The 27,473-nt window shown below is 44.0% G+C and overlaps 1 protein-coding gene across 1 annotated transcript in view; it reads right to left on the bottom strand.

The window, feature by feature from the left end:
• Positions 1-27,258, bottom strand: part of PDE3B (phosphodiesterase 3B) — a 55,771-nt gene extending 28,513 nt beyond the window's left edge. The window contains exon 1 of the mRNA XM_053448360.1: positions 26,341-27,258. Coding sequence (XP_053304335.1) covers positions 26,341-27,108 — 768 coding nt within the window. The 5' untranslated portion in view covers positions 27,109-27,258. The remainder of the gene's footprint in view (positions 1-26,340) is intronic.
• Between the last annotated feature and the right edge of the window lie 215 nt (positions 27,259-27,473).

Genomic DNA, 27,473 nt, shown 5'->3' with positions numbered 1-27,473 from the left:
CGCCGGCCGGCGGCATCAGCACCCAGCGGCCGTTTAGATCAGTTTTCCAGCAGTCTGATGGCCGCCAAGTGATGGGAGCAGCGTGAGGGGTGAAAGCTCCGCCCCCTCACACTCACCTTTCACCCCTCACGCTGCTCCCATCACTATGCGGCCATCAGATTGTTGGAAATCGAATCTAAACGGCCGCTGGGTGCTGATGCAGCCGGCCGGAGCTACTTTATAACTTTATTTATTTTTAATATGGCAAGCCGATCCGGCATATTAAATAAATAAAAAAAAAAGGATTAAAGTAGCTCCGGCCGGTGGCATCAGCACCCAGCGGCCGTTTAGATCAGTTTTCCAGCAGTCTGACGGCCGCATAGTGATGGGAGCAGCGTGAGGGGTGAAAGGTGAGTGCGAGGGGGCGGAGCCACTTCACTTGACTTGCCCCCCCAGGCCTTAGGCTGCCAGCCCTCCCCTGCCACAGTGGTAGGTTCCCAACGGCCAATCAGTTGGGTCAAGCCTGGCCCAGCTCTTAAAATGAAAACCCAAGAATTATAAGCTTATCAGATGTTCCTGGGATGTTGTGAGATATCGGCATGTATGTGACGTGTGATTTACATGGGGGGTTTGATCAATCCATGATCCCCTAAAGGCCACAGAAACCAGCGTGTCACTGAAGAAAGAAAAATGTAATTGAATTGTATTTGTCATGAAGATAAAAAGTTACATTTTAACCAGATTCCAGAATAGACCTTTTAGAAAAAATGTCAAAAAACCACTTTGATGCCTGTAATCTGGCCCCTAAAAAATAAAATTAATTAAAAACATCTATATTATTAAAAAAAAAAATCAGTCACACGTGAAGTACAGCAGAATGCACGGGGTTAATGGATTACTGCCGAGTTAAAAGGAATGTTATCAAAGCCAATCTTAAAAACCCTGGGGAAATGGGGAAAACATTTCAGAATTTAAGAACACCGTTAGGTAGCGAGACAAAACCCTAAGCGCACGATTCCTGCTGGAGATGGAAATTAAGTGAGGTTTGTAAACCTGGAGGGTTTTTTAATAGATAAAATTTAAAAAAAATGGGAACGTCAGTAAACAGGTAGTTTTTATTATTATTATTTTTTTTATTTTTTTTATTATTTTTATTTTTTTACATAAAATGCTGCAAAGATTGGAATTTTGCCAACGAGGCATGTAACATTACAGACGTGTAACACGCAGCGGGACGTCGGGGGGGGCGACGTGGTTTTCATACCCATCACGGGTTCTCAAATTACCGCAGAGGGAGGGGAAAAGGGCAGCTTTTCATAGTAATTTTGCAGATTCAGTATATTAGATTGTAAGCTCCCAGGGCGCTCTTTTCTTTATCAGTAGTTCAATGCTGTTGCTAGTTTTCTATATAAAAGTCAAGGACTTGCTCGAGGTGGTACCGCCAAACGGGGGGGGGGGGCCCTGTAATTTAGGCTTTTTTTTTTTTTTTTTTTTTTTTTTTAAACAAAAAAGCCAAAAGAGAGATTGTATGGGTGATAGAATGTTTCTTGTTTCTTGTTTTTTTGAAGACCAAGCCTAATTTTTTTTCTCTCTCTCTTTATTAAGACCCGAGGTTCAGTGAAAACAAAAAAGGTGATGGTGCCCAAAGGGGCCACGGCAGCCAACAAATTCCCCAGTTTTAGTCTTTGGGGGTGGCACTCCTCAAAGAGTACCACCCCCGAGGAGAGAGGTCTGGATCTTCATGGTTCCACCATGGATGTTTTTGGTGAATAAAAATTCAAAAACACGAGTGCCATCCAGTGAAAAAAACACCGGTGCAAGGAGGCCAAACTTTCCACTCGCCGCAGGCACTCGTTTGATTTTAGCCAAAGGCCGAGAAGCAGATCCCGTCCGATATTACACCAGGAGTGGACTTCCAAGGATTGTTGGAACACAACTCCCATCACACGGATGCCATATACCGTACTGCTTGGTGCAAACCGAGGCCTTAAGATGGAGAGAAGATGGAAAAAATAATGGGGAAAAAATAAAATAAGCCACAGGGTTGGTTGAGGCAGACATTGAAGAAGCCAGAAAAATGGTGCAATCGGTGAACGAGTCCGTCTCCAACCACTAATATGACTTGTGAAGGTCTAGTCCAGGGGCGTCCAACCTGTGGCCCACCAGCTGCTGCAGGACTACATCTCCCATACTCCCCACCCAGCCCCGTAGCTGAACGAGCATTATGGGAGATTTAGTCCTGCAGCAGCTGGAGGGCCGCAGGCTGGACACCCCTGGACTAGTCATTACGATCTAAACAGGTCGGTCTATAGGTTGGACAGATGCCATCAACTACAGCAAGATATATAAAATAAAGAGGTTACTGATGTAGACAGCAGTGGAATTCCTGTCTGCTGATCCCTGTACCAACTACCTTCTTAACAAAAGGAAAATAAAAATATTTAACAAGATTCATAAAATTGTACATTTTCATTATCCTTTTAGTAGGAACGTGCGAGGTGTTGCTGGTGGTGACCTAACACAACCTACATTCTTCCGGCAAAATACCCAGAACGCGCTGAGAACGGAACGCGATCATTATGGCTTCCACGTTACTTTGTTACTGTAGCCGGACCACGCCGCGGTGATGCCGGGGGGGTTTGTGACTTTTAATTGTTATAAATAAATGTTGTTTTCTTATGTGGTTTATGTTTATTAAGGAAGACACTTGTAGGGGTTAATTTTTATTCCCGTCGAGCCAGAAAGTTATTTCGTTTTGTGAATCATTTACTAGGTTATGGAAGAAAAAAAAAAAAAAAAAAAAAAAAAAAGCGAAAAACATTGTTGAGCGCAAAAGGAGATCGACCGCTTTACAGAAGAAGGGGAAGTGTGGCTGGAAATCAACGGGGGAAAAAGTATTCCAAAAACATAAGTAAAAATAAAAATTAAATAATTACAAGTACGGATCCATGATAAGTTAACGAGGTTGGAGAGCAAAGTTAAAAAAAAAAAAAAATTAAACCACCAATTTGAAATGAAGCCACCGTGATCTCGCTCTCAACAATAATCTTCTCCTTCAGCTTCTGGGTTATTTATTTTGGCTTTTGCTGGCGCATTGCGGCCGAGGCGGCTCGAGAGCCATTATCTCAAGTTCGGAATAAGCGGTTAAAGTTTCTGTGCGATAAGACTGTAGTCCAAGTGTTGTATAAACAGGGAGTGGAGAGATATCAATCTCCAGGCTTAGACGTCAATTTCTGAATATCACGACAGCAACTTGCATAAGCCCCAGGACATTGTTAAATAAAATAAAAAATAAATAAATAAATAAAAAAAATTTATGGAAAAGGTAGATAAACTAAGGATGCGCGACAATACCTGCCAAATTATAGAACTACTGGAACTTTAATGACATCATATTGGTTTTGCTAAAAGCTGTGAAGTTGGGGAAACGTATCCAGTGCCCGGATATCTTTAGCAACGCTCCATGTAACTATAACCATTGGTGGGAGAAGTGGGATTTCGCCAACCCCGAGTTTAGTTTTAACACAAAGTGACCCAGTGATCCGGCTCATCCAAAACGAGATGAGAAACAACAACAACGATGTCTCCGTAATTCCAGGACTAAATCACTCAAAGAATTCCGCCCGCAGCCATTCATAAACTCAGACATCGTGCCAAAGTATGCCGTCAATAAATGGACGTTCCGACTACCAAGCAAACGTCATGCGAAGTCTCGAGGACACAAATGCAAAAAAATGTTAATTAATGGCCAAAAGAAATAGATAGATAGATAGATGATAGATAGATAGATAGATAGATAGATAGATAGATAGATAGATAGATAGATAGATAGATAGATAGATAGATAGATATAATAGATAGATAGATAATAGATAGATAGATAGATAGATAGATGGTGTATTGAAGACTGGATGCTTTGCAGAAACTTTTCCTAAAAAAATAATAATAATAATAATAAATAAATAATAATATAAAAGAAGAAAAAAAAAGAAATTAAAAACATGTTTAACCCTCCGAATGCAGTAGTTTATTTCACATCATGGAAAATTCATACCTCTCTGTCTAGGGTTAGCGTTTAGATTGTCAGCCCCAAGGGGGTGCTGAGAAAGACACATGGGGGACACAGGGGGGGACACTGTGACCCTTTAAACCCAGCGATGCTCTGCGCCGTTACATTTCAATCTCTGGCCAACTACCTCTAAACTCTTTAACTAAGAAGAAAATTCTATAGAATTCCACCTGGAATATTCGCGATCGTCTCAGCGAAATCACAAACTACAGGATAAAGCGCGACGGACGTTTCCACTCGCGAATCCAGAACAGAGTCCGTAGCACCGATAGATAAAATGTAACGATAATTAAAACGGGAGCCAAGCTTCTTGCGCAAAAACCTCTGAACGTTTTCAGTTACTTTTATAAAAAATAAATAAACATAAGCCATATTTTATACGAGACTAAAAAACGTGTTTTTTTTATTTCACCGGTAATATACTTTTTTGTTGAATAAATGGCACAAGGCCGCGGAGACGTGGAATGCGATGCACCCAGCCGGTTTTGTTTTACGCTGCTGGTTTTTGCTTTCTTTTTATGTGGCCGGCTTTGTGTCTCGGCGTAGCAGGCGAATTACGTCAATGGATGTGTTGGCAGAGCCAGGCTGCGTGGGGAACGGGGCCGAGGGTCATACGATGCCTTCGCTTTCCAAACTAACCGCGGAGACGAGAAACCACAGATCTGTCCTAATGCGTGTAAAGCTAAACCCAAGGCACACAAACGGTTAAAACAAACAAAATAAAAAAGACACCAGACGCCCCAAGTCAATTCTAACCAAATTAGCATTAAAAGTGGTTTTATTTTATTTTTTCGGTGGTCGGTCGGCGTGTAAATTGCACTTTTTGTAAGAACGAACCATTTAAATTGATAACTTCTGCAGCTTAAGCAATATCCTGGGCTTGGTGGTTGCGCTCACAAAAAAAAAAAGAAAAAGGTTAAATAAGGATAAGAAAGGCAAATTCTGAACAGTAAAAAAAAAAAAGTAAAAGTATTATATCTATATATATATTCAAGAAAAAAAAATGCCTTTGTTTTGAAGCAAATCGCAAGATAAAAATAATAAAAAAAGGCCAAATATTTCTGGATCTCGCTAAAGGGAAAACTTACATTTTTTTTTTATAAAAATTTGATGCAAAAAAAGTTCTGATTAAAATATTGATTATAACAAGACCCGCGTCCGCGAGATTTCAATCTCCTCGGTCTGAATAAGAGTCACCAAAATATAGAATGGTGGATAGAAGTGGCAACCGTTACCGGGAATACGGCCACCAACGTTGCCATCCAAGTGGACGAGGAAGATGTTTTTTTTGTTTTTTTGAGTTAAGAATGATGAAGAAGCGTGTATTTTCTCTCGTCAGGTGGCGGAGATAACAGATCAGATTTCAGTTCCTGCAGAAACCGCATTGACGTAGAAGCGGTGACTTTAAGAAGAAGTTGAATAGTTTCGGTGCAAAGCCATCGAACGGTCGAAGAGACGCGCCGCCGCCGCAAGCCCTGACAATATTCTGTGCGAGAGATCATTAGATGCAAAGCAACGCCGAGAGCCCCAAACCACAAGACCTAAAAAGCCGGGTAATTTATATAAAAGAGGTACTATAGAACCCAACTCTCCCCAAAACATTAATAAAAAAAAACATTATGATGCCAACAGCAGAAGTGGTAGAGGGTAATACAGTGAGGGGATTAAACATGCATGGGATAGACATACGGCTCCTGAATCTAAGACGAGACTGATTAGGGTTTGAGTCTTTACAGCAGGAGAAACTGGCGACTAGACGGGGGCCGGATGGGGCCGATCTGCTGGAAAATTCTATGTTTCTATCTTAGATGGTGTTTTAATTGTCTTTCGCTCCCGGAGGTTACGGGGGCAGCTGGTTGTGCCCCATATCACCCCCGCTGCTGGGCAAGTGGAGCCGGTTTACCCCGTGTAATACCCGTGTACATTCCGTGTTTACACGAAGCACATCTGCCCGAGTGAGAGACATTTTATGGACGGAGGGAGAGCGGGTGCGGAGGGAGAGGCCGCTCTTAAAAGAAACAGATGTTTATTAATCAGACACTGGCCACCGAGCCCCCGCGGTTTGCCAAACTGCAACTCCCATCAGCCGCGGCCAAACCGGACGGTAGATTCGGCTCGCTGCAGCTTCAGTGCCATTTTAGACCCAATCTAACGGAAAATGTATCGGACGTTCACGGGTGGTGTGAAGCTACCTGCCCTCCATACAGGGGCTGGGAGGGGTAAGGGGGCATTTAACAGAGGATAAGGGGCAGACTGCGTAGGGTAGGGTGGGGGCTGGGGGCTTAAATATATTCCTCCCATGCCTGAGGATTTAACTTCTGGACCTTGGGTCTGTCCTTATCTGCCACTTTTGGAGTCTGGGGGGGGGGGTTTATCAGAGAGAACAGAGCAGGGGGGGGCATAAACACTTACTGAATTCAGCCCCACCGAGGTCATGGGGGGCAAAACTCAGCAGGGGGGCAAAACTCAGCAGGGATTCAAGGGGAGGGCAGGGGGGGGATGTGGTCCTAACACTCTGGATTTTTAATAAATGGAGAAAACAGATTATGATCACAGACTGAAATCTATCAGGGGAAAAAATATATGTATTATATATATATTTACAAAGTTATTAAAAATAATATAAAATGGCAAAGAAACGTTTTTTAAAACAATAAAAAAACCTAAAATTTACGTTTTAACGAAGCTCCTAAATATATTAGTATTTTAATGTTTTTTTATTTTTATTTTACAATAGATATTGTTGGGTACTGAGAAGTGTTTTTTAAATTTTTTTTTAAAAAAATTTTATGTGAAAACACACAAAAAAAACCTTAATAGTTTTCACTTCTGGGACAAAAAAATCCCCCGGACACAAAGCGTGGATGTGCGGCGGCGGCGGCAGCGAGTAACCGTGCCCTTTGCGAGGGTCTGCACCCCGCTCGCTCGCAGACACACAGGGCTTGTTGTGCTAATCAGCGGCTGACGTCAGCAGTAGCCAAGCAACAACATTCAGAGCAAAAAGTTGCAGAGATGGAAGAGTTTGAGGCCGGAGAGAACAGGGCCCGTCAGTCGGCTTGGCCGGCAGCCTGGGGTGGAAGCAGGGAATTAAAAACACAAACACACACAAAAAAAAAAAGCAATCTCTCTTTTCTCTCCCCAAAATACTTTTAGCGGAAAAGAATGTTCTCGTGCAAACGGGGGGATTTCATCGCAGGAACGACAGCGCTGCTCGTTCCAGGAAAGCAAACGTTGAGATAAAAAGTAACAATATTTGAATTCTGGAGAATTCTTTTGGGGGATTTTTTTCAGATCTGCATTTTTTTATAACGCTTTTTTTTTTTTAATTTAAATTCCGTTTAATCAAAAGTTAACCTTTCATGACAAAAAGGTAAGACTTTGTGGCGCAGAATTGCCTCCTGGAGGCACGTTAGAATTTCAAAATAATATATTTTTTTTCAATGGTTAAAAATAGCTATATTTTTGAAATTGAGAAAATATTTATCCTTTCGTTTAGTTTAGAAATATCCAGAAGTTAAATATTTTCCGTTGCACGGCACAGCCCGGCTCCAGTCTACCTACGCGATCAGGATGACAAAGCGGCCCTTATTACGCTCGATGACCTCTGCGTACAACCTCGTGAGAAGCAAAGCCGTAAACAGATTTATCGGAGCCTTAGCCGAGAGGAAGCGGGCGGAAGGTCATGTGATTACTAAACAGGAAGGAAAACAAAAAATTTGTGAAAATATGAAACCGTTCTACGTAACGGAGGGAAAAAAAAAAAAAAAAACACTCTTTCAAACAAGAGTCATAATTAAGAAAACTAATATATAAATATGAAAAAATTGAATAAAAAATATTAAATAAAAAAAAAATTCTAAAAATTATATCAAAGCATAAAGCACAATTTTTGCTTGAGAAAAAAATTCTAAGCAAACCAGACGAGGGAAAGCGGGCATTCTGTGCCTTGGGTTTTGCTGCTAAAATACATCTTGAGGAGGCTCCAGGAACACGCGGGACGAGGCGGAGGACCGCAGGTTAATGTGCTGGGAACGAAACGTGCAATCTTGTGGATTCCGGATCCTCAGCCCTCTCAGACTGAATACAGGATTCTGGAAACGGCCCCCATGACCTCACCTTGTGACCCGGCTTATCGGCCTGTAATTACGTGAAAATAAAAAGCCTGCCTTGGAAGGCTCCGCTGGGCCGAGAAGCTGCCAGGAATCCACCTCGGAGACACACAACCCTTTTACTTATCCAATTTAACAACGCTCTCGAGGACGCGGAGATAATAAAACCTATAAACAAGCCTAATTGGGGGGAAAAGGGGCAGAGAGGGAGTTAAAAAAAGGGGGGGAGGGGCAAAAAAAAAAAAAAAGAAGAAGAAGAGCGGGGCAAAAATCAGAGAAGAGTAGAAAAGTTAGACGCGTTCCCCAAAATCCAAAAGCTTATTCAGTTTTCATAGTTTTAGTAAAAACTTCCCCAAAAAGGAAAAAAAATGTTTATATTCAAGTAAGTGGTGGACACTACGGCGAGCGTGAGAGGAGGCGAACGTTAAACTTCCCATAATGAGCCATGTTCAGAACACGCTAACACGTTTACACAGAGCACAGATGGTGACAGAGGGGGGCAGTTAGAGAGGGGGGGGGCAGAAAGAACCGTTTGTTCATCCAAGACCTACAAGGGGAGTTCGACAAAACCCATAAAAATGTTCCTTGGATTATATGCAGTAATGGGGAAACCATCAAAAAAAATGTTTTCTTACTTAAAAACACAACTACGGTCGCCGACCGTTCCGCCCGTCTCCTCATTCCAAAACTCGGGTAAAAACGGTTTATAAACATTGAGTTTGGGGTATATCCATCCCTAAACCTTTACCGCTGGGCCGGCACGAGGGATACTCTCTTATCATCACACAATCGCGTAGGAAGGAGTACAAAATGATGTTTTTACAAATAAAACGCAAGTATTAAGGACACGGTGCGTCTGCTACAGTGTAACGCGAGAAGAAACGCGCCGATGTCCGCAGGATCCCCGTCATTTAGAGTTTCACGCCTACAAGTCACAAAAAAGTAATGTTAAAATAGAAAAACTTTTTTTGCAAGTTAAAAAAAAAAAAAAAAAAAAAAAACTATAAAACAAGTCACAGTCCCCACACTGTGTTCTTAAAAAAATAAATAAATAAATAAATACATTTAAAAAAAATTACCACGCAAAAGTGCCCAGGGCAGGTGCGTCCTAATTAAGATTTCATTTTATTAAACTTTTTTCCATTTTATTTTTACAATTGCATTACAACATCGATGCTTTATTTGTAAAAATAAAAAGCCACAGAATCAGTTAATAACTATAAAAAATAATTAGGTGCGGGCTGCTGGCCCAGAGGCCACGTAATGCTTACAACAATAGGGCAGCAGCAATTCAATCCGGTCACGCAAGACCTGTGACCCTCGACTGTTATTTTTACCACTTGTAAAAAAGGGCAACAACTTTTAAAACTGTTGAAGCGGCAAATAATGGCCTTGTTCACCCCAAGGCGTAGCAGTTAGCGGCCAAGCATGCGCCGCGCTACTTGAAAAGCCACAGAATAGTGCGTTTCGCTCCTTAACCAGAGAAACGGTGAGCTTTAAAACGCAAAGTGCGGCTGGTTACAAAGGGTTCCAAAAACCTGAAAGATAAAGGAAACTTGGGGATCACTAGATTATATTTTTATTATTTATTTTTATTATATTTTTTTATTATATAAAAATGAATATAAATAATAATAATAATAATGTAAAAAGAAATAGTAATTATAACCTGACCAAATAGGAAAAATATATTAAAATAAAATATATGATGGAAGGATTATGAAAGAAGCCAAGAATCTCTCCAGCATCTCCATAAACCCCAGAAGAAAACGACCGGTGTCCAATTCTAGAATTCCATACAGAACACACAAACTAGTGCAGGGGCGTCCAACGTGCGGCCCTCCAGCTGCTGCAGGACTACATCTCCCATACTCCTCAGCCTGCTCCTTAGCTGAAAGAGCATTATGGGAGATGTAGTCCTGCAGCAGCTGGAGGGCCGCAGGTTGGACGCCCCTAAACTAGCGCATGACGATGGATCGGCCAACGCGTTCCACATGCAGCTGAATGAGCAAAGAGGACGCAGCTTTCCCACCTTCCCCGAAGCACAGTTCATCATCATTGAGAGGTTTAGGTAGAGATACATTGTCTCCCCCTCGCCTCGTTATCCGATGGCCGGAGGTTGCACCGTTGGAAGAAGATTCTTGGAACCTGAAGAGATCTCCGAGGTCCAGAAAGCTTTTGGAATTTTACATTTCTTTTTCTAGGTTGTTCCAGCGAATAAAAAGACTCCGTAACATTCGTTTGAGGGGAGATTTCAGAAGAATTCTTCTTGCATCAGGACCGCGGTGAAGGATACTTAGACACTGGGAAGCGATGATCGTCTGGCCTACAGCCTTGGGCAAGATCTCTGCCCCTACAGACAAGACCACCGCACAGATATATAGAGAAATATAGAGGTGAAAAGAACCCTGAGAGGGTTAAATGATAAATCCAGGGAAGCCAAGAAAAAACTAATCCTTTCCTTTTGACTTTTTTTACCTTTTTAGAAAATGTCCTGCAGACACCCAGGCTGGACCATGCCCGGAGCAGACAGTTCCTGCCCCTCATAGCACAGGGGGCAATAAATTTAATGATCTCATCATGATGAACTTTTCAAGCAAATCGCCGCCATTACCCATCCTGCCCCAAAAAATTAAAATAAAAAAAAGCCAGTTACAGCAGGACCGCTTCTTCGAGTTGGAAAAAAATGGACTCTTTCCTCCCCGTTTTTATGGACTTCATTAACGACGAAGCCCAGACCTCGCGGAGTAAGCGGTTAATCGCATGCGGCGTGATTTACTGCATATAGAAATATAAATATTTATGAAATAAATAAAAACATTGCATGCAGGGGGAGTATTTACGATGACGCGTCCATCCGTCATAACCCGACATCAGTAACAAGAGAAGGGAGGATATTTTAAACATGTACATATACAGCTGGAATTTGGCTGAGAATGATAGGAATTGTAATCTAATCAGGCAGTTAACCCCAGGGCTTTAAGGACAAACGGCATTGCTCGGCTTCCCATAGTACGCGACACAGTTTCCTTCAATTTCCGTCAATGCGTTACCACCAAGCAAATAGAGGATATATACACCGCAAGATTATTCCTCCCCAATAAGCCCTCTCTCCTGTATGGTTAAAAAAAAATACTCGTTTTGTCAACTATTTGTCACAATTCCCAAAGGGACGAACCACCCAACTCTGAAGCTGCAGCTTTCTTCCTACGCCTTGCATTTGTATAGAGCATTAGGGTTTAAAAGGATATCCAACAAATTGCAGGCTAAATAGGAAAAATTGAAAGCTGCAGAGGGTTTTTTGCGCATGCGCCAGAGCCACACTAGCAAGCATACCAAGGACTCCAGGAGTCACCACGGAGAAACAATGGCGTAACTACAGGGCGACCCCTGCTACCCCTTGTCCCTGTCTCCCCGTACCGGTTCAAAATAGTTTAGAAAGGCCTGCATTGGCTATTTTGAACCGACGCGGGATGGAGATTGCCCACACAGAATGCGAGCAGCCCGACAGAAAGCTGCAGGAGTGGCGAGACGTAAGCAGGTGGGATGTGTTTGGGTTTTTTTTGTACGTATGAATGAATGTGAGGATGAATGTCAGTGTGTGAGCATGAATGTGTAAATTGTGTGGGCATGAATGTGAGCACAAACCAGCTGTTGAGGTTGGGGGGTGCTGGGGCAATTTTCGGACCAGGCCCTCCTGGTTTCTACTTGCACCCCTGGTTGCGGGAGCACGCCCTACTGTGTGCGGGGCCAACATTAGCGGGGTCCATGCTTCCCCACTGTCCAACTTTGCTCTGTCTAGAAAAGAGTCAGGATAGCAGGATTCTGCACCACAATGGCGATTTAATTCTCCTCAGACACCAGAGAATGCACACTGCGCATGTGCAGCGTTGCCAGTGACGCTCACATATCACGCAGTCAGGCATACTCAGCATTTGGCCAGCGGACCAGATAGCCGGTCCGGGCCTGGCATGTGCGCATGCGTGTATGTGTGTTACACGAGTGCACGCTTGGAACATAAGGAGGAAGATATCTGCTTTCACGCACGGGGAGGGGATAACAACAAGCAGAGTAACCGGCACCGGATCCCAGGACTGAGCTCCAGGTCTCGCCGCAAAAGAGTCAACTGGATCAATACCCCCCCCCCAAAAAAAAAAAAACGGATCCATAGAAAACAAAAAAAAAAAAGTCTAAGACCAATAGCAGCGATTATTATTTATTGCTTTATAAAGCGCCATCAAATTCCGTAGCGCTGTACAACGGGTATTTATTGCATTTCTTTCTGGTATTTACCTCCATTGATTTATTTATTATACATGCACTGAATTCAATTTATTTTCAGAGAAATATACTGCGGCATTGAGTAACTTTAGCGCCATATATATATAAAATATAATATTTATAAAATATATATAATACTGCGTGAAATGTTACGACAGGTCTGCCCCGCAGAATGCTTATATTTAATGTATACATTTTTAGAAATAAATAAATGTTGCCATTTGGCGCCGCCGGTAACATCGTAACCGCTTTATCTCCTAATGGTTCTTTTACAAGTTAGAGGAGTTAAGCCGTGCGCAGCGCCCATCCCCCAAACCATCTAACAGCCTGAACCAGGGTCGGGATTTTTTTCCCTCCCGTCTTTAATGCAGCCAAGTTCAGCTGGAACTGCTATCATCAGAAATAAAGAGCTGGAAGCTAATTGCCGGTAGGTATGACGTCAGCGGTTGCCGCGGTAACAGTCAAAGTTCTGGATTGCTTGCTCTAGCACTTCCTCGTGTGTTTGCACTGGCCGAGGCAGTCAGACGGCGCAGTCCCTGCATCCTGTTCCAATCCGCAGCCGGCCCCGCGTGCGCGTTAACCCTCTCACGCCTGCATGCCATCACGCCGTACAAAACCAGAAACACGTGGAAAGTCGGGGGGGGGGGAATAAAAACAGACGCTAATTTGTTTACAAAATATAGAACATTCTGTGATTGTTACGTACGAAGGAAAACATAACAGTAACGTTAGGATCAGAAGCCATGAAAAAATAAAAAGGGAGTCTTAGATGTAAGAAGGATTTACTTTACTGAGAGGGTGGTAGATAAGTGGAACAGCATACCGGCAGAAGTGGTAGAGGGTAATACAGCGAGGGTATTAAACATGCATGGGATAGACATACGGCTCCTGAATCTAAGACGAGACCAACGACTGATTACAGCAGGAGAAACGGGTGATTAGACGGTATCTTCCGAAACAACATGGACACCGTCTACCGACAAAAGGCCTGCGGACAAACAGAATCAGCCACAGACCTCACCCCGATCGCCACGACTGCTCTTCGGGAGATCATTCTAAGCACACGACGCTAAGCAATTTATGTATAAAACGTCCCAAAACTCCCCAAACCGCGCCGTGGAGACGTTACAAGAAATGCATCCCTGACATTGGATCAAAATGTCCAGAAAAATGATTGTGAATAACAAATGAATGTAAGGAAATTTCAGAGCTTCATTTGTGGCTCAGAACAGAATCATGTAAAATTGTCATGTGACATAAAAGCAGGCACGGATAGGCTGTTGCCATAGAAAAGAAAATAAAATCTTCTAAAAAGTTTATGTATTAAGCCCTCGGAGGAAATAATAAAATAACAGATCCGCTGAGAGCTTTTTACTTTGCGCACCAGAGAGCGTAATGAATATTTTGTCCAAGTGGGACAGAACCTTGAATTATTTCCCCTTAATGCGGCCGGGTTCTGGAAACGTAACGGAAGTAAAGCGCGTCGGCAGCAAACCGATTTCTACTCCTAATATTTGTGAAAAGCAACATTTTTATTTATAAACAGACGCGGAGATCCGCGGGGAAAAAAAAACAAATATTTTTTTAAGCGGGCGCTGGCGGAGGCGAGACGGAGTACGAGGCGGCGAGGGGGGGGTTCGGATTGAAGGTTTTTCTCCTAATCCCACTCTTGATACTATTTATTAGCCGGCCCGGGAAGATCCGCTACGATGTGCCTGAATATCGAACGATTCTATAGGAGACTCTTTTTAAACAGCCATAAAACGTAAAAACATTTCATTTTTTTGTGATGGGCAGATTTAGCGGAGTTTAGAAGTTTTTTCATTATTGCAGTCGCCCAGCGAGCGTCCCGGCGGTCTGCTGCATGGACTTTGCCTGCCGGCTATCGGGATAATCATCTACCCAGGCGATCGCCGAGTATATCCTCCCTCTGCATACGCGGGTTTTCACTCACACGCACACTCTTATACATCCATACACACACACATACACTCTTATACATACACACATACACACACACACACACACTCTTATACATACACACATACACACACACACACTCTTATACATACACACACACACACTCACTCTTATACATACATACATACACACACGCACACTCTTATACATACACACATACCAACTTTGTCCAATAAAAACCACGGACACAATATATCCATGCAAACAAAAAAAAAAAAATACTACAATAAAAGTTACAAATTTGTTTCCTGGGTATTTTTAGGATAAAGTTCATAAAACTTAGGAAGAGTTCATACCAAAAAAAAAAATTGTCTAAAAATGATCACTAAATAATAATATCTCCAGCTTTACAAAAATAAATATAAATGCACACACACTGATGGTATACTATTTATGTGAATGCCAAATATTATGGGAATTACAGTATATAACACCCCCCCCCCATATCTTATGTAGGCCTTGGATAAAGAAACACAATTTTTGAGAATTTGACCCACTAAATTGCTCTAGAAAATTAAAAAATATATATATATTTTATTTGACAGAGATGGCGAGCTTTTGTGTAACTCGGACTCTCATGATTCTTGGCCAGCACAGAGCCGGCCCTATAGGACAGAGGCAATATCTGGTAAGAGCGAGCGCCCAGCCTGGCTTAGCGACGCTCGCCTTTACCTCCCTGGAGTTTCTCCGAGGAGCCGACACTCAGCCCTTGGATACAACACGAGAACATAAAACCGCGAAGGGCAGGCGTTCAGAGACGGGACGGTCGCTAAGAAAAAGACACAAAAGACAGCGGAACGCCGTCACGGAGCAAGAGAGTAACAATTTGGTGGGGGTAACAGTTGAGGGGCGCCCCAGAGCCACCCCACAAAATATGGATATGCACCGCGTCCAAAAGAGAAACCTTCTCATATAAGACTATTAGGAACACTTAACGTATGGCGGAACCGTAAGTCATCAGGAAGGACGAAGCGCATCGAGCAGCTTTTAAGGACACGCAGAGACGGATGCACTTTCACGCGGCCAATCGTAACGCGCCCTAAATAGAAGCGAGTAACATCGTTAATATTGATTACTTCCATGTCAGCAACTCCAATGACGGCGTCCACTCAGCTGTTTAACCCTCGGAGTTCTGCACGTGGCAAGCAAAGAGTTAACCCTGATTTCCATGCCTAGGACATGAAAACGGATAATAACCGATATAAGAAGGAAACCGATCCAGAATCCAGAAGCGGAACAAAGATGGGTTTTAAAAACACGGTTACAAAAAAAACGTATATTAACTACTTCACGCCCAGCCCGTGTAGCACATACACTTCCCTCATCCAGGTCACCGGCGCGTTCCCGAACCGACACAGGCGCGAGACGACGTAACGAGCGACGGAAGATAAAAATCGTATGAAGACTCCTGAAAATATTTTAATAAAGAGAGACCGACGCGGACATAAAAATGAAAAAAAACATTATATATAATCGTATTATTTCAGCCAATTGGTGGCCAAACTCATGGAAGCGGCACAGAGTCCCGTGAAAAGAAAATGAACGTTTAAATACAGCTCCGTACTCAATAATGGAATTTAGCGTTGGGGAAAAAAAGCCGATTTTATCTCATTTTGCCCCAATAAACTCCCTTTATCTGCAGACCTGGAGCCGCCGTCGCTGTCAGTCATGTGATATTTTGGGTGACTTTCCCGGCTCAGACACCACACCGAGCTGATGCTTTATGGCGATGCTAATGAAGTCCATTCCTCCATAGACTTTCATTAGTCAGAGAGTCCATCTGGGTGATTAAGACTGAGCCATTCTATTGTTCCCCACAGGCAGTATGATAAGGAGTCGGGGGGGGTTTAGTAGATCGGGGATCAGATAACAGAGCGAAAATCATACAAATGGCTGATATGCAGCTGCCTGAAAACATTTATATTATGGGGGCAAAAACTACAACTGAAATGATTTTGAAAACAATTTTTTATCTAATGCGAGGAATAAAAAAAAAAAAAAAAAAAAAAAAGTCGAGTTCCCTTTAAGACTCCGGAGTTCGCAAGCAAATGGGACTGAGTGCTGACATCAGCCTGGTTGTGACGCGTCGGTTATTTGCCTTTAGTTGCTAGGATTCAGTGCACCCGTTTACCTTGACGCTTGGATATTAGAAAGCCTTTGATGTTTTACATATACCGAGGCGGGGTGGGGGGGCACTTCTACGAGCGCATTGTGAGCTTATTACACCAGACGCGCTCCAAGTCCCCAGCGCTGATCTGATGGATTTTGCAGGACGGGGCTTTTGTGCCGTTACGATACGTTTTGGACACAAAATCGCCCGAGTTTAAGGTCGCTTAAAGTACAAAACGACTCTACGCCAATACCGTTAGATTTCACAATCCGGCCCTCGTAGCCGTCTCATATTCACCCGGAGAGACAGAGAGCCGGCACATTACGCAACCGCCGGACCACGGGTGAAACCTAATGATATCTCGGTTGAGGTCATCTGTTCCACCTCCGTGACGTTAGTAAAAGCTCCATCGTACCTGGAAGCCGAGCGCGGCAGCCGCTGCACTTCAGATCAATAGCCATTAAGACTACGCGCTCTATGTAGACATCAGGCATGTTTGCCGAGTCACGTGAGACCTCGGGACACGGGTTCCCGGTCCTGCTCGCCATCCCACGCCTCTGCCTTGGGGTGCGCAATAGCTAACGGGCAGAAATAAATAAAATTAAAAATAAAAAAATAAATATAATTTTTTTTTGTTTTTTTTTTAATTTATTTATTTTTTAACACCTAAAGGTCACGCAGGACAGATTAGCGAGATATATTATATATTCACCGGCTCATAAGAAGGGAGGTCGGCTTTTTTTCTCTCGTAAATTAAAAAGAAGGATCAATGAACGTTCGATCACCAGCGTTGTTGCGCAAGCGACTCCGATCCCATTATTGGAAATTATTAGTGTACCGTGACAAACCTTCACGCCGGATATTTCACGTTGAGATGCATTATGCGTCACATGATAGTTATTGCCGGTGGAAGACACTTTCATCGCCTGCGATAGGCAGTCTAACCCGAACCCCGGTAAATCATTTTTAGTCTGGGAATCCATGAAAGCGCTTACATTTAAGGGACAAAAAACCCTGCCAGGTACCCATATAATACCATCCTTTGGCGTTTTACCCAGGGGCGTTTCCGAATAGTCCCATAAAGCATAAACCCGCTGTCCGTTTTTTGGTACAAACTGAAGAACCGAATGTATTGGTTTAGATAAAGAATGTATCGATAGCATGGAACGTATCAGTATAGACGTCTGAAGGATCACATTAGATACAGCTGGAACGGGTTAACGAGCCATCATTGGGCCGTTCGGCTGACATAACCGTTATTCTGAAGTCTATTCCTCGTCCCGTTAACCGCACTAAAGTGGTCTTCATAAAAACAGCTTTTTGGGGGATAAAAGGCTATCGCAGGTAAGCTGAGTATTCCATGTCATGTAGCTTGTAGACCACCAGAAGTCGCATCACAAAGTAACCCTCCAACCTTTTCTATCCTTTTAACCTCCTTCATCGCTAGCATCTATATCTCCGCTGGCGTTGATTCCTTTCACGGCAAGAATTATTAATTGTAACTTTTATTTCTGCAGCTTCTCGTACCAGACATGCGCGCTCGGATACGACACGGACACATTTTTCATTGTGTTTTTGGTCCATTCTTTTTGGGGGCAAATAACTTTGTATCCTGCCCCGTCGAGGGTTTTTTTTTCTCTCTCCCTGCCATCTCCGCCAGCGGCTTCTGTGTCTCCCCTTCTCAGGAATCCTCGTTCTTTGGGACAGCCTCCGTCCGTTACAGTATCGTTCCAATCCGCTCCCTTCCCAGCATATTTTTTCTTCCTCCCCGCTATGCGATTGGAGGAAAGGGAGAAAGAGGTCGCTCCCCGTGGGGCGCGCAGCGCCGTCATCGTTTGCGTCGGAGAGGCGAGAGGAACGTCCCCGACGGGGGAGACGCGGAAGAGGATGTCGGAGAAGATCGGGAGAAACAAAAACTTTTATTTCAATAGGAGATTTGGAGCTTTTTCCCTTCGTTTTCGTTTGATTTCTTGGGTCTCCCTCCAGAACTTACATTTGTACAGCATGTAATCGGCAACACGGTCACACAGGCATGTCGGGGGAGTGTTTCTGCATCATGTAAACATCATGACACGCGTGTTATTGCAGCCGTTAACGTGTTTCAGATTGCATGCACGTGAAATATAGAAGGAAATTCTGCCAGAGGACGGGAAGGAACTTTTACAGACTATGCAAAAAGCACAAAACGTAACAAAAACGTTACAAATGAGCACAAGGGTAAAAAAAAAAACAAAAAAAAAACGGCCGGATAAATAATGGATTTACGCTAAAATCGGGAGCGGAGGGAAATCGCCTGCCTTTCGTAAACCTAAAGTTTTTATTCGCGTGCCGAGTCCCTTTAGGATTTTCCCCAAAAAGAACCAATTTAAATCATCTGATGTTCGGAGGTTACAGAGAACGTCGCCGCGTGAAATCAGACACAAGGAGTATAAAAAGAAAACCTGTTTCCTGAGCGCTTGTGGGTAACATGTCGGATCATAAGACCAATCACGGGCTTTAAACCTCCAACGGGTTCTTTAAAGGGCAGCCCTGGAACTGCTCTGAAAAAAAACAATAAAAATGGTATATTTTCATCGCGCCCAACATCTCAAACGATCAAAGCGGGACAATCCAGGACAATCCGGGCCAAGCTCCTCGAGGGAAACCTGGGAGGAATTCTCATTCTCTAAAAAGGACTCCGCCAGGTTCTGTCGGTTTCAGAGCTCCCCATCTTATCGTAACATTTAGATTGTGAGCTCCGAGGAGCAGGGCCCTCCGTGCCCCCGTTATACATCACTGCAGAGTTTCTACGGAGATGGGAAGCGAGGAATTAGAGTAAATCCGTTATTTTGGATTAAGGTTTTCAGCAATTTGAAGGGATGGTAAGCGTGGACGTGAAGAGGCAGATGGGTACCTATGAAGAGGTACCTATGAAGAAGATATCTGGTTGCCCTCATGGTATGCGACTAACAAGCCAGCGCATGCCAGCACCGGCATCCACCACACAAGTTACCCCCAACTTCATGAAAACATCAAGAAGCTGCCTGGGCATGCGCAGTCGTCTGAACTTGGCTTGCCCAGTTGGTTGCCAACACTTTCTGGCCAAATGCCCTTCGTACGGGCAAAGCTTCGATGCGATCCAGGAGAATGGGTTATAAGGAAAGGATCGCGCCACATAACTTGTTTACCAGCAAAGAGAACGCCAGGCGGGTATAACGAGGAGGGAGTTATGGAGGAGACTGCGAGAGACCGGCGGCCAACGTCACTCGGAGAACATTAACTCGCGAGCGGTGAGCGCCATGCAAATTGCTACCTATCAGGAAACATAAATTACGGGCTTCGGCATTGATTAAATGCAAATATGTTTACATAAATAGGGAACGATACGGCGCCCAAGAAGAAAGACGCGTTCACAACAAAACATCGCAGGGAAAGCAAATAGATTTACATTTTCTGTATGAAATTCTAAAGAAGGATGCTGGGGGGGCCTTTATCAGGTAAAGAGCGTGACGCGCAACAAGCGGCCCCTCGTGGACAGTGGAGAAGGGGGAATGGGGGGGCCGTACGGACGTTCCAGATCGAAGGTGATATCAGCTTTTACGGGGTCATCATAAAAAAAAAAGTTTCACGGTAGAGAAAGACTTTCAGTTCCTTTTTATTTATTTTTTTTTTTTTTTTCTTTAAACAAATGAACTGGAATGTAAATTTCAGGTTTTTGTTTTTTTTTAAAATTACAGGCGACTTGCAGGGAGCCCCTGAAAGTTGATCTTTTTGCCGCATTTTCACAACAGCGGAAAACCGGTAAATATATCCAGATCAGCGAGAAGGCCAATAGAAGGAAAAAAAAAAACCCACACATGCGCAGGGTTCAGGGTCCAAAGCTTCTTTAAATGAAATATTAAAGCCCCTTCCCCATCACTCCCTGCGCAGCGGCCCAGAAGGGTGGCTTTCGGGGGCAAAAACCCACAAAAATAAAGACCCAGAGAGCTTATTACACAAAAACCACTTGATATACAAGACCCCACGGGTGACCGAGAGGAAGAGATCTCGCCCGGATCCCGGATAACGCACCGTACGGAAGAAAGCGATGCGAGAAACGGCCAGCCAAGAGCAGCCACCTTTTAATAGCCCCTCTTACGGGACGGCGGCCATTTGGAAGCTTCAAAAATAACTCGTGTTATTAGAGAAAAAAATATTCCCCGGGGTCAAACAGCCCGACCTCCGCCATGTTTTTATATTAAAGAGGAAACGTTTCATCACATCCGAGGTCACGGATACTCAGGTTTATTAGACTGTTACACACGAGGCGCTGCTTTTACCGAACTCCGTTGGGCAACAACAAGTAAGAGGAGCCGCTCCATGTTTATACTAATAAAAAATAAAATAAAATATTTATTTATCCCTATAATGATAAATCTCCCGCTCTCAGATTACGTCAGCATGTAATATTCGGCAACATATTTCAGATTTATGGATACGCACAACTGGTGATTAAATGCTTCAGTGAATGGGAAGGATAATTAAAGTTTATATAATCTAATAATATATATATTCTGATAAGGAAAGACCTAAAGATGGTAATAAATACAAAGTTGACGTCTGCAAACAAATTAAAAATTAAAAAAAATAATTTAAAACATATAAATAAATGTAAAAAATAAATAAAAGAATAACAGTCCATGGGTACTGGGAAGGGAGAATCCCAATTTGCTCCCCTAGGCATAATACGGCATGAGCCCCCAGAATTTGGGAGAAATCTCGAGACAGATGTCAGGTTCCGCGGCGAGGATCTCCGGTAGATACTCGATGGGCTCCGTAATATCCCGGCCCTCGTGTTCAAGGGATGGCAATAAAAACACAGCTTTGCAGAACATAACATGAGCTATAAACCCGACTACAATTATTGCTTTACATTTTTCTTGTGGGAGGGAAACCAGAATTGCCCAAGGCTCATTTTTTCACAGACCGCAATTAACCTTTAAACGGCAGACTGGTTTCTCGCTCGCCCCGACGCACTTCGCGGAAGGCATGGCAGTCGCCGACGGGGTTAATGCACATTCCCATCACTCCCGTAGTTTCATGTACAACAGAAGTAAACAAACACAAAACACTTCTCCCGGCCAACACAAGTTTTACGAGACTTCACCGCAAAGCGCACAAAACATTCCTCGCGCGATCTCACGACAAGAGAGTGACATCGACATCTAGAGACCCACCAGGTGGGGTGTCACCGGCCCTTTAACCCCGTCTGTGACTTGGGGGTGTAAGACAAAAGTTTAAGAGGCAAGAGCCATGTATGCTTAGCTACATCGAGATCCAGAAAGAATGGACAACTTTTTTCTTAAGGAAACCTCAGAAAATATTTATATATAAATTTTTTAAATCTTATTTTTGTCTAGAATTTACAAATAAAATTAAACAAAATAAAAAACAGGATAAATGAGTGTTCTTGAGATGAGGTCACCGCAATATAGGAGAAACGCAAATGTTTTCAAAACATTTTTCTGTTGGAATGTCCATTACTCTCAGAAATTCAAACTTTTTGAAAATTAAAGAATATAGGCAGAAACACAAATAAAAGGAATTTCAACAAAAAGTATATTTTGGGTTCAAGGCAGATGACTTGAGGCACGCACAAAAATCTATAGGATACCGGTCACCAAGAATTTACCTAAAAAAATATATTTTATATAATACCGATATAAAAAAGAAAATACAACAGCTGTAACATTATGTTTCAGGTGCATGATGGGTAATATTCCCATCATGCACCTGATCCTTTCTTTCTGATTGGTTGTTGATCTTTGATCCTTCCAAGTCTTTGAGACAATTCAGGAAGATTCTCTTAAAATAATTAAGGACAAATATAAAAAAAATATTATTATTATCATTATTATAATAATAATAAATAAGAAAAGACAGATTCTATTTTACATGGGAAAAAAAAGCATTCTGAAAGTGTTAAAAACACCACAAGATAGCGACTCATGCAAAGAATTCTTGTTTAGCCGACGGCTGCTCTCGGAAATATCTGGAAGGCTAAATATTTGTAATCCTGTAATATTCACAATACAATCATTAGCAGAGAATTATCTGGACGCCGGTTGAATAAATAAATAATAAACTCCGGATCCTGGGCCTTTCGTTAATCCGATTTGGGGTCGGAGTTGAACTACCTGCATTCCTGCAGACGCTTTGGAGTGATAAATACAACGACGAGCGAGCCTCTCCACGCCATTGGCTTAGGATGATAGGAGTTTAAGTTTGATGTATGGCATGGGATGACCATTATCTCAAGTAATTAAATCAACGTCACGAAAAGTCAACCGAAAGCACAAGTTGTGCAGAATTTTGTCGCCATTTGTTCCTGAAACAAAACGTTTAGCGATTTCACAACACGCTTTACCAACTGCAAAATTAAATAAATAAAATAAATAATGTAAAGACCAAATTCTGGGTACCGGGACCGGCTCCTGGAGCTGGCGAGGCTCACCGGCGACCTTTTCTAGAGGAATGCATTGAAAATGTTGCCCCGTTTATTGCTTTATTTGCAACTGTTTGTAAGCTGGGAACGGTGTAGTTACTTTGTTACCGGGGGGGCTCCCCGAGGTCGGGACCACCTGCCCCCATCCCTGCGCAGGATCCAGATTCTCGCACACGTGGCCAATTCATTAAGACGCATGAAAATATCAACGACAACCTGAATAACAGAGCGCCGGCCACCTGTGCGGAGATCCTCCGTATCTAATCATACGCAAACACGGAGCCGCTTTCATCATCCAGGTTCAAAAGGTCCCGGAGAGCGTGCGTGACGTCCTTAAACGCAGTACGAAAACCGTTTACCCCAAAAATACTTTTAGATGTCCCATGCCAGAGCGGGTTGTGCTGCCTTTTAGTGAACCGGTTCTACGCCCAGGGGCCGCTCATTGTGGCCTTTTGCAAACTTTGCTTTATCGAGCTGCCTGTTTAGACTGATCCTCATAATCAATCGAAAGAACTCATTATACTCAATATATTTGATTTGACGTGCACATAAAAAACACGCATACAGAAGTGTGGGAGTGATAAAGGGCCATTGGAACACAGGAGTGATGGGAGTGATAAAGGGCCGTTGGCACACAGGAGTGATGGGAGTGATAAAGGGCCATTGGAACACAGGAGTGATGGGAGTGATAAAGGGCCATTGGGACACAGGAGTGATGGGAGTGATAAAGGGCCATTGGAACACAGGAGTGATGGGAGTGATAAAGGGCCTCTGTACGCCTATGAAGAAATTCCATTAAAAATTAGCCGTTTCCAGCTACAATAGTCATTTACAACATTAACCCCGTCTGCGCTGGATTTCTGATTCATTTCATGTTATTTTAATGGACAAAATTGGCTTTTCTTTCAAAAACAAGGACATTTCGAAGTGACCCCAAACTTTTGAATGGCAGCACATGCATTATTTCTGACACAAACACCCCAAAGCATGAAATGTTAAAACTCGCATATGTTCTATCGTTTAATCACCCCATCACCGTTGGGATCACATGGTATTTAAGAGGTTAAAACACGGAGAAGACACTATTACTTAAAAACAAATAACAGCAGAACGTGAGCCAAGCACATCGAGGCCCCGGCCATGGCGAAACATTAACACGGCCCCCCGGCAGACTGGGACCTCGTGACCCCGCGCTAACAGGTGATGGAAGGGAAGCCAATTAGACACCAATAGATTCAAAGCGCTTTTCCGCTGATCATCGAAGGCAGATCCCGTTAACCCTTTCCAACCCGAAACCAGGAGCTTTAGGAAAGCTTTGGGATGCAGGATCTTAAGTTATTAATTTGCTCGGGATCCTTCCGATAAAAGCAGGCGATAAATACACGGCAAAGCAATCAAGAAGAGAGGAGGCTGTCGCCATAGCGCCAACAACAAGCCAAATGGGGCTTTTTAACAGTAAAAAAAAGGGCTGTAAGAGTCTTTAAGGAACACATTTTGTAAAAAGATTCAGGAGAATTTGGGTAAAAATCACAGCAACGGAACTTATTTTAAACGGGTAGCAGGTGCCCCGTCCAATAATTTTGGAACATTTTGTGAGAACCAGATGGCAAGGTTTCAACTTCCACCTGGAATGCTTGTTAAAATCTTATAGGTCAGGGCTGTTTAAAAATAAATAAATAAAGCCGTTCGGGATGCACCGTCCCTCGAGAAACAGACTCTGCCGGCAGATCGGCCCCATTCGGCCCATCTAGTCTAGTGTTTTTCCCGTTTAAGGACTGAATGAAGCCTTAATCAGTCGTTGGTCTCGTCTTAGATTCAGGAGCCGTATGCCTATCCCATGCATGTTTAAATCCCCTCACTGTATTAGCCTCTACCATATTTGCTGGGAGGCTGTTCCACTTACCTACCACCCTCTCAGTAAGGTAAACATCCTTCCATTCCATCTCAGTCGCTGATCCTCTAGTGTTAGATTCTGGGCTCTTGTAACTTTTCTCCTCCTTTGAAATAAATTCCCTCCTGTCCTTTGTTAAAATCCCTTTATGTATTTAAATGTCTTCTCTCCTCCAAGCCAAATCCCCAAATCTTTCCTAATATCAGCCAGTATACAACAGGTTAAAGGAAGCCTAGTGACAGTTTGACAGCCTATCAGGAAGTGCATATTCTAAACTTTATGATTTAAATGCAGTTTTATTTAGCATTTAAACACAGAAAAAAAAAGGAAAATGGGGACGAGACAAATCATCGTCGTCGCCTTTCAATACATTTTATATAAATTTCTCGTTAGACGGACTGACTGCCCATTCTTTCTATATTTTATAAACACGCGGAACAAAATACCCACAATAAACACTCAGAGCACTCTCAGAAAAGTTCATTTTAAGGGAACTGAATGTTTTGGCCGGGATAGGGTTAAATTAATATAAATGGAGATTCTGTAAATAGAGGACGTAAATTAAAAAATAAATAAAAATATGGATTTTATAAGAATCACAGACCTATTTGAACATCATTTTTCCTATTTCAGTTTCGCGTAAAAAAATTTCCTACGTGATACAAATAACATCACCCGGGCCCGTGCAAATTCTGACATTTCTACGTTTCAGGGGGGGGCGGTAATTCTATGGGGTCCCAGCTACTTAGATAGGAAAATAGAATATTTATCATCAATCCAGACAAAATGAAAAACTAGTTAGTTTTTAAACAAATTGACGCGAACACAACTTTAGCAAGGTTTTTTTTTTTACATTGTCCAGAAAGGGTTAAGCTGTCACCCATATCCACAGATTATCTAAAAATCATAATTACAGCACATGGGGGGGGTCACTTATATAAACATGCACTGGGCAGGGTTCAGGTCAGGCAACTTTTAGGTTCAGGTTTTCCCCAAATATCATACATGTCACACACATGTAAACACTGACTGCCTGAGCAAAACATGCCTAAAACCCACCCCTCCCCCTCAAAAAAAAGACTACTAAAACAATTCTGCCAGTTAGGATGTTTTTTCACAAAAAAAAACAAAACAACTTATTATAAAGTAAAACGAACCTGACGAAAGGCAGCAAAAGAGGGGCAACAATAAGAAATGCGGTTGGGGGGGTTTGGGGAAGGAGGTCCGCTTCCCACCATGAGCAGCCCCGGCGCTCGGCAGGCGCAGCGCCCCCCTTCCCTGTTTGGAACGTTCCAGCGGAAACTTTGTATCAAACACAATAAGTTTACAAACAAAATGTATCCAAAATGTATCCAGTTTGACTCCCAGGAAGAGCCGATTAACCCAGATCCGGGGGGGGATATTTCTGCCCCGGCCACCCCACAGCTTGAACCCCCATCAGCCCTATTGCCCCCTTACCTGCTCCCTGGAGATGCAGGGCAACGAGGGTCTCCGGGACATCTTGCCGCTGCCATAGTAAGTGGACGAGGTCTCTCCCAGGGACACGCAGCTGGACCTCCTCCGGGGTCTGATCACCGGCACCTTGTCCTCCACCGCGGCGACCCGCGGCTGCGCCTCCCTGATCTGAAAGAAGTGCGAGAAGCCCAGGGCCAGCAGGGAGCCCAGCAGCCCCACCAGGCAGCCCCCCAGGGCCCTGACGGCTTGGGGCAACGAGCCGAGGCTGGTGAGGGACACGAGCCACACCAGGCTGCAGAAGCCCAGGAGCAGGACGCTGTGCCCCAGGCGCAGGGCTTGGTACAGGGTCAGCAGCCCCACCGAGGCCAGCACGGCCAGCAGCCTGGCCAGCATGTGGGGCCCCAGGAGCGCCCCCAGCAGGTCCCCCGAGGAGCAGCACACGGGCAGCGCCAGGGGCCACCAGGGCCCCCCGTGGCCCCTATGGCATCGGCACAGGTAGCAGGTCAGGAAAAAGAAGGCGCAGCCCAGGCTGAAGAGGGGGCTCAGGGCGTGCGACAAACCCAGCAGCAGCGACTGGGGGGCCGCGAGTAGAGCCCAGCCCGTCCCGCTGGCCAGCACGGACAGGGCGGCGGCGGCCAGAGCCGGGGAGCGTAAGCGGCACACGCGGCAAAGTGTGCACAGAATGCCCCGGGGAGGGTCCGGTTGCAGGGGGCTGACGCAGCTCCGGACATAGCCGTTCCTGGAGCCCTCGGGCGCCTCTGGGAGCTTCATGCTGGGATCTTGCCCAGGGGCCCCTCGGGGGTCCTCATGTCGCGCGGGGCCCCTGGCGGCCGCCCCCCATCGCTCTCCTCTCCTCGCAGCCTCTGCCTCCAACGCGAGCGGAACTCGCTGCCGCCTCCCAGCTCTCGCCGGCGGTAACAGGTCCCGTCCCTGCCCATTTATTTATTTATATTGTCACAAAGTCAAGAAAAAAACTGCAGCTTCCCCCGGCGGCCGCGGAGAAAATCCACGCGGGGCCACGAACACCCACCCCCGCCAGCAGCCGGGGCACAAACTGCCCCCCTGCACCACGCACATCGCGTGACACGGGAACATGCTACATACATGCTACATACATGCTACATACATGCAGTGCC

The sequence above is a fragment of the Spea bombifrons genome, chromosome 10 (assembly GCF_027358695.1).
Source record: "Spea bombifrons isolate aSpeBom1 chromosome 10, aSpeBom1.2.pri, whole genome shotgun sequence".
Classification (NCBI taxonomy): domain Eukaryota; kingdom Metazoa; phylum Chordata; class Amphibia; order Anura; family Pelobatidae; genus Spea; species Spea bombifrons.
The sequence above is the reverse complement of the archived record's forward strand: the minus strand, read 5'-3'. Positions and strand labels throughout refer to the sequence as shown.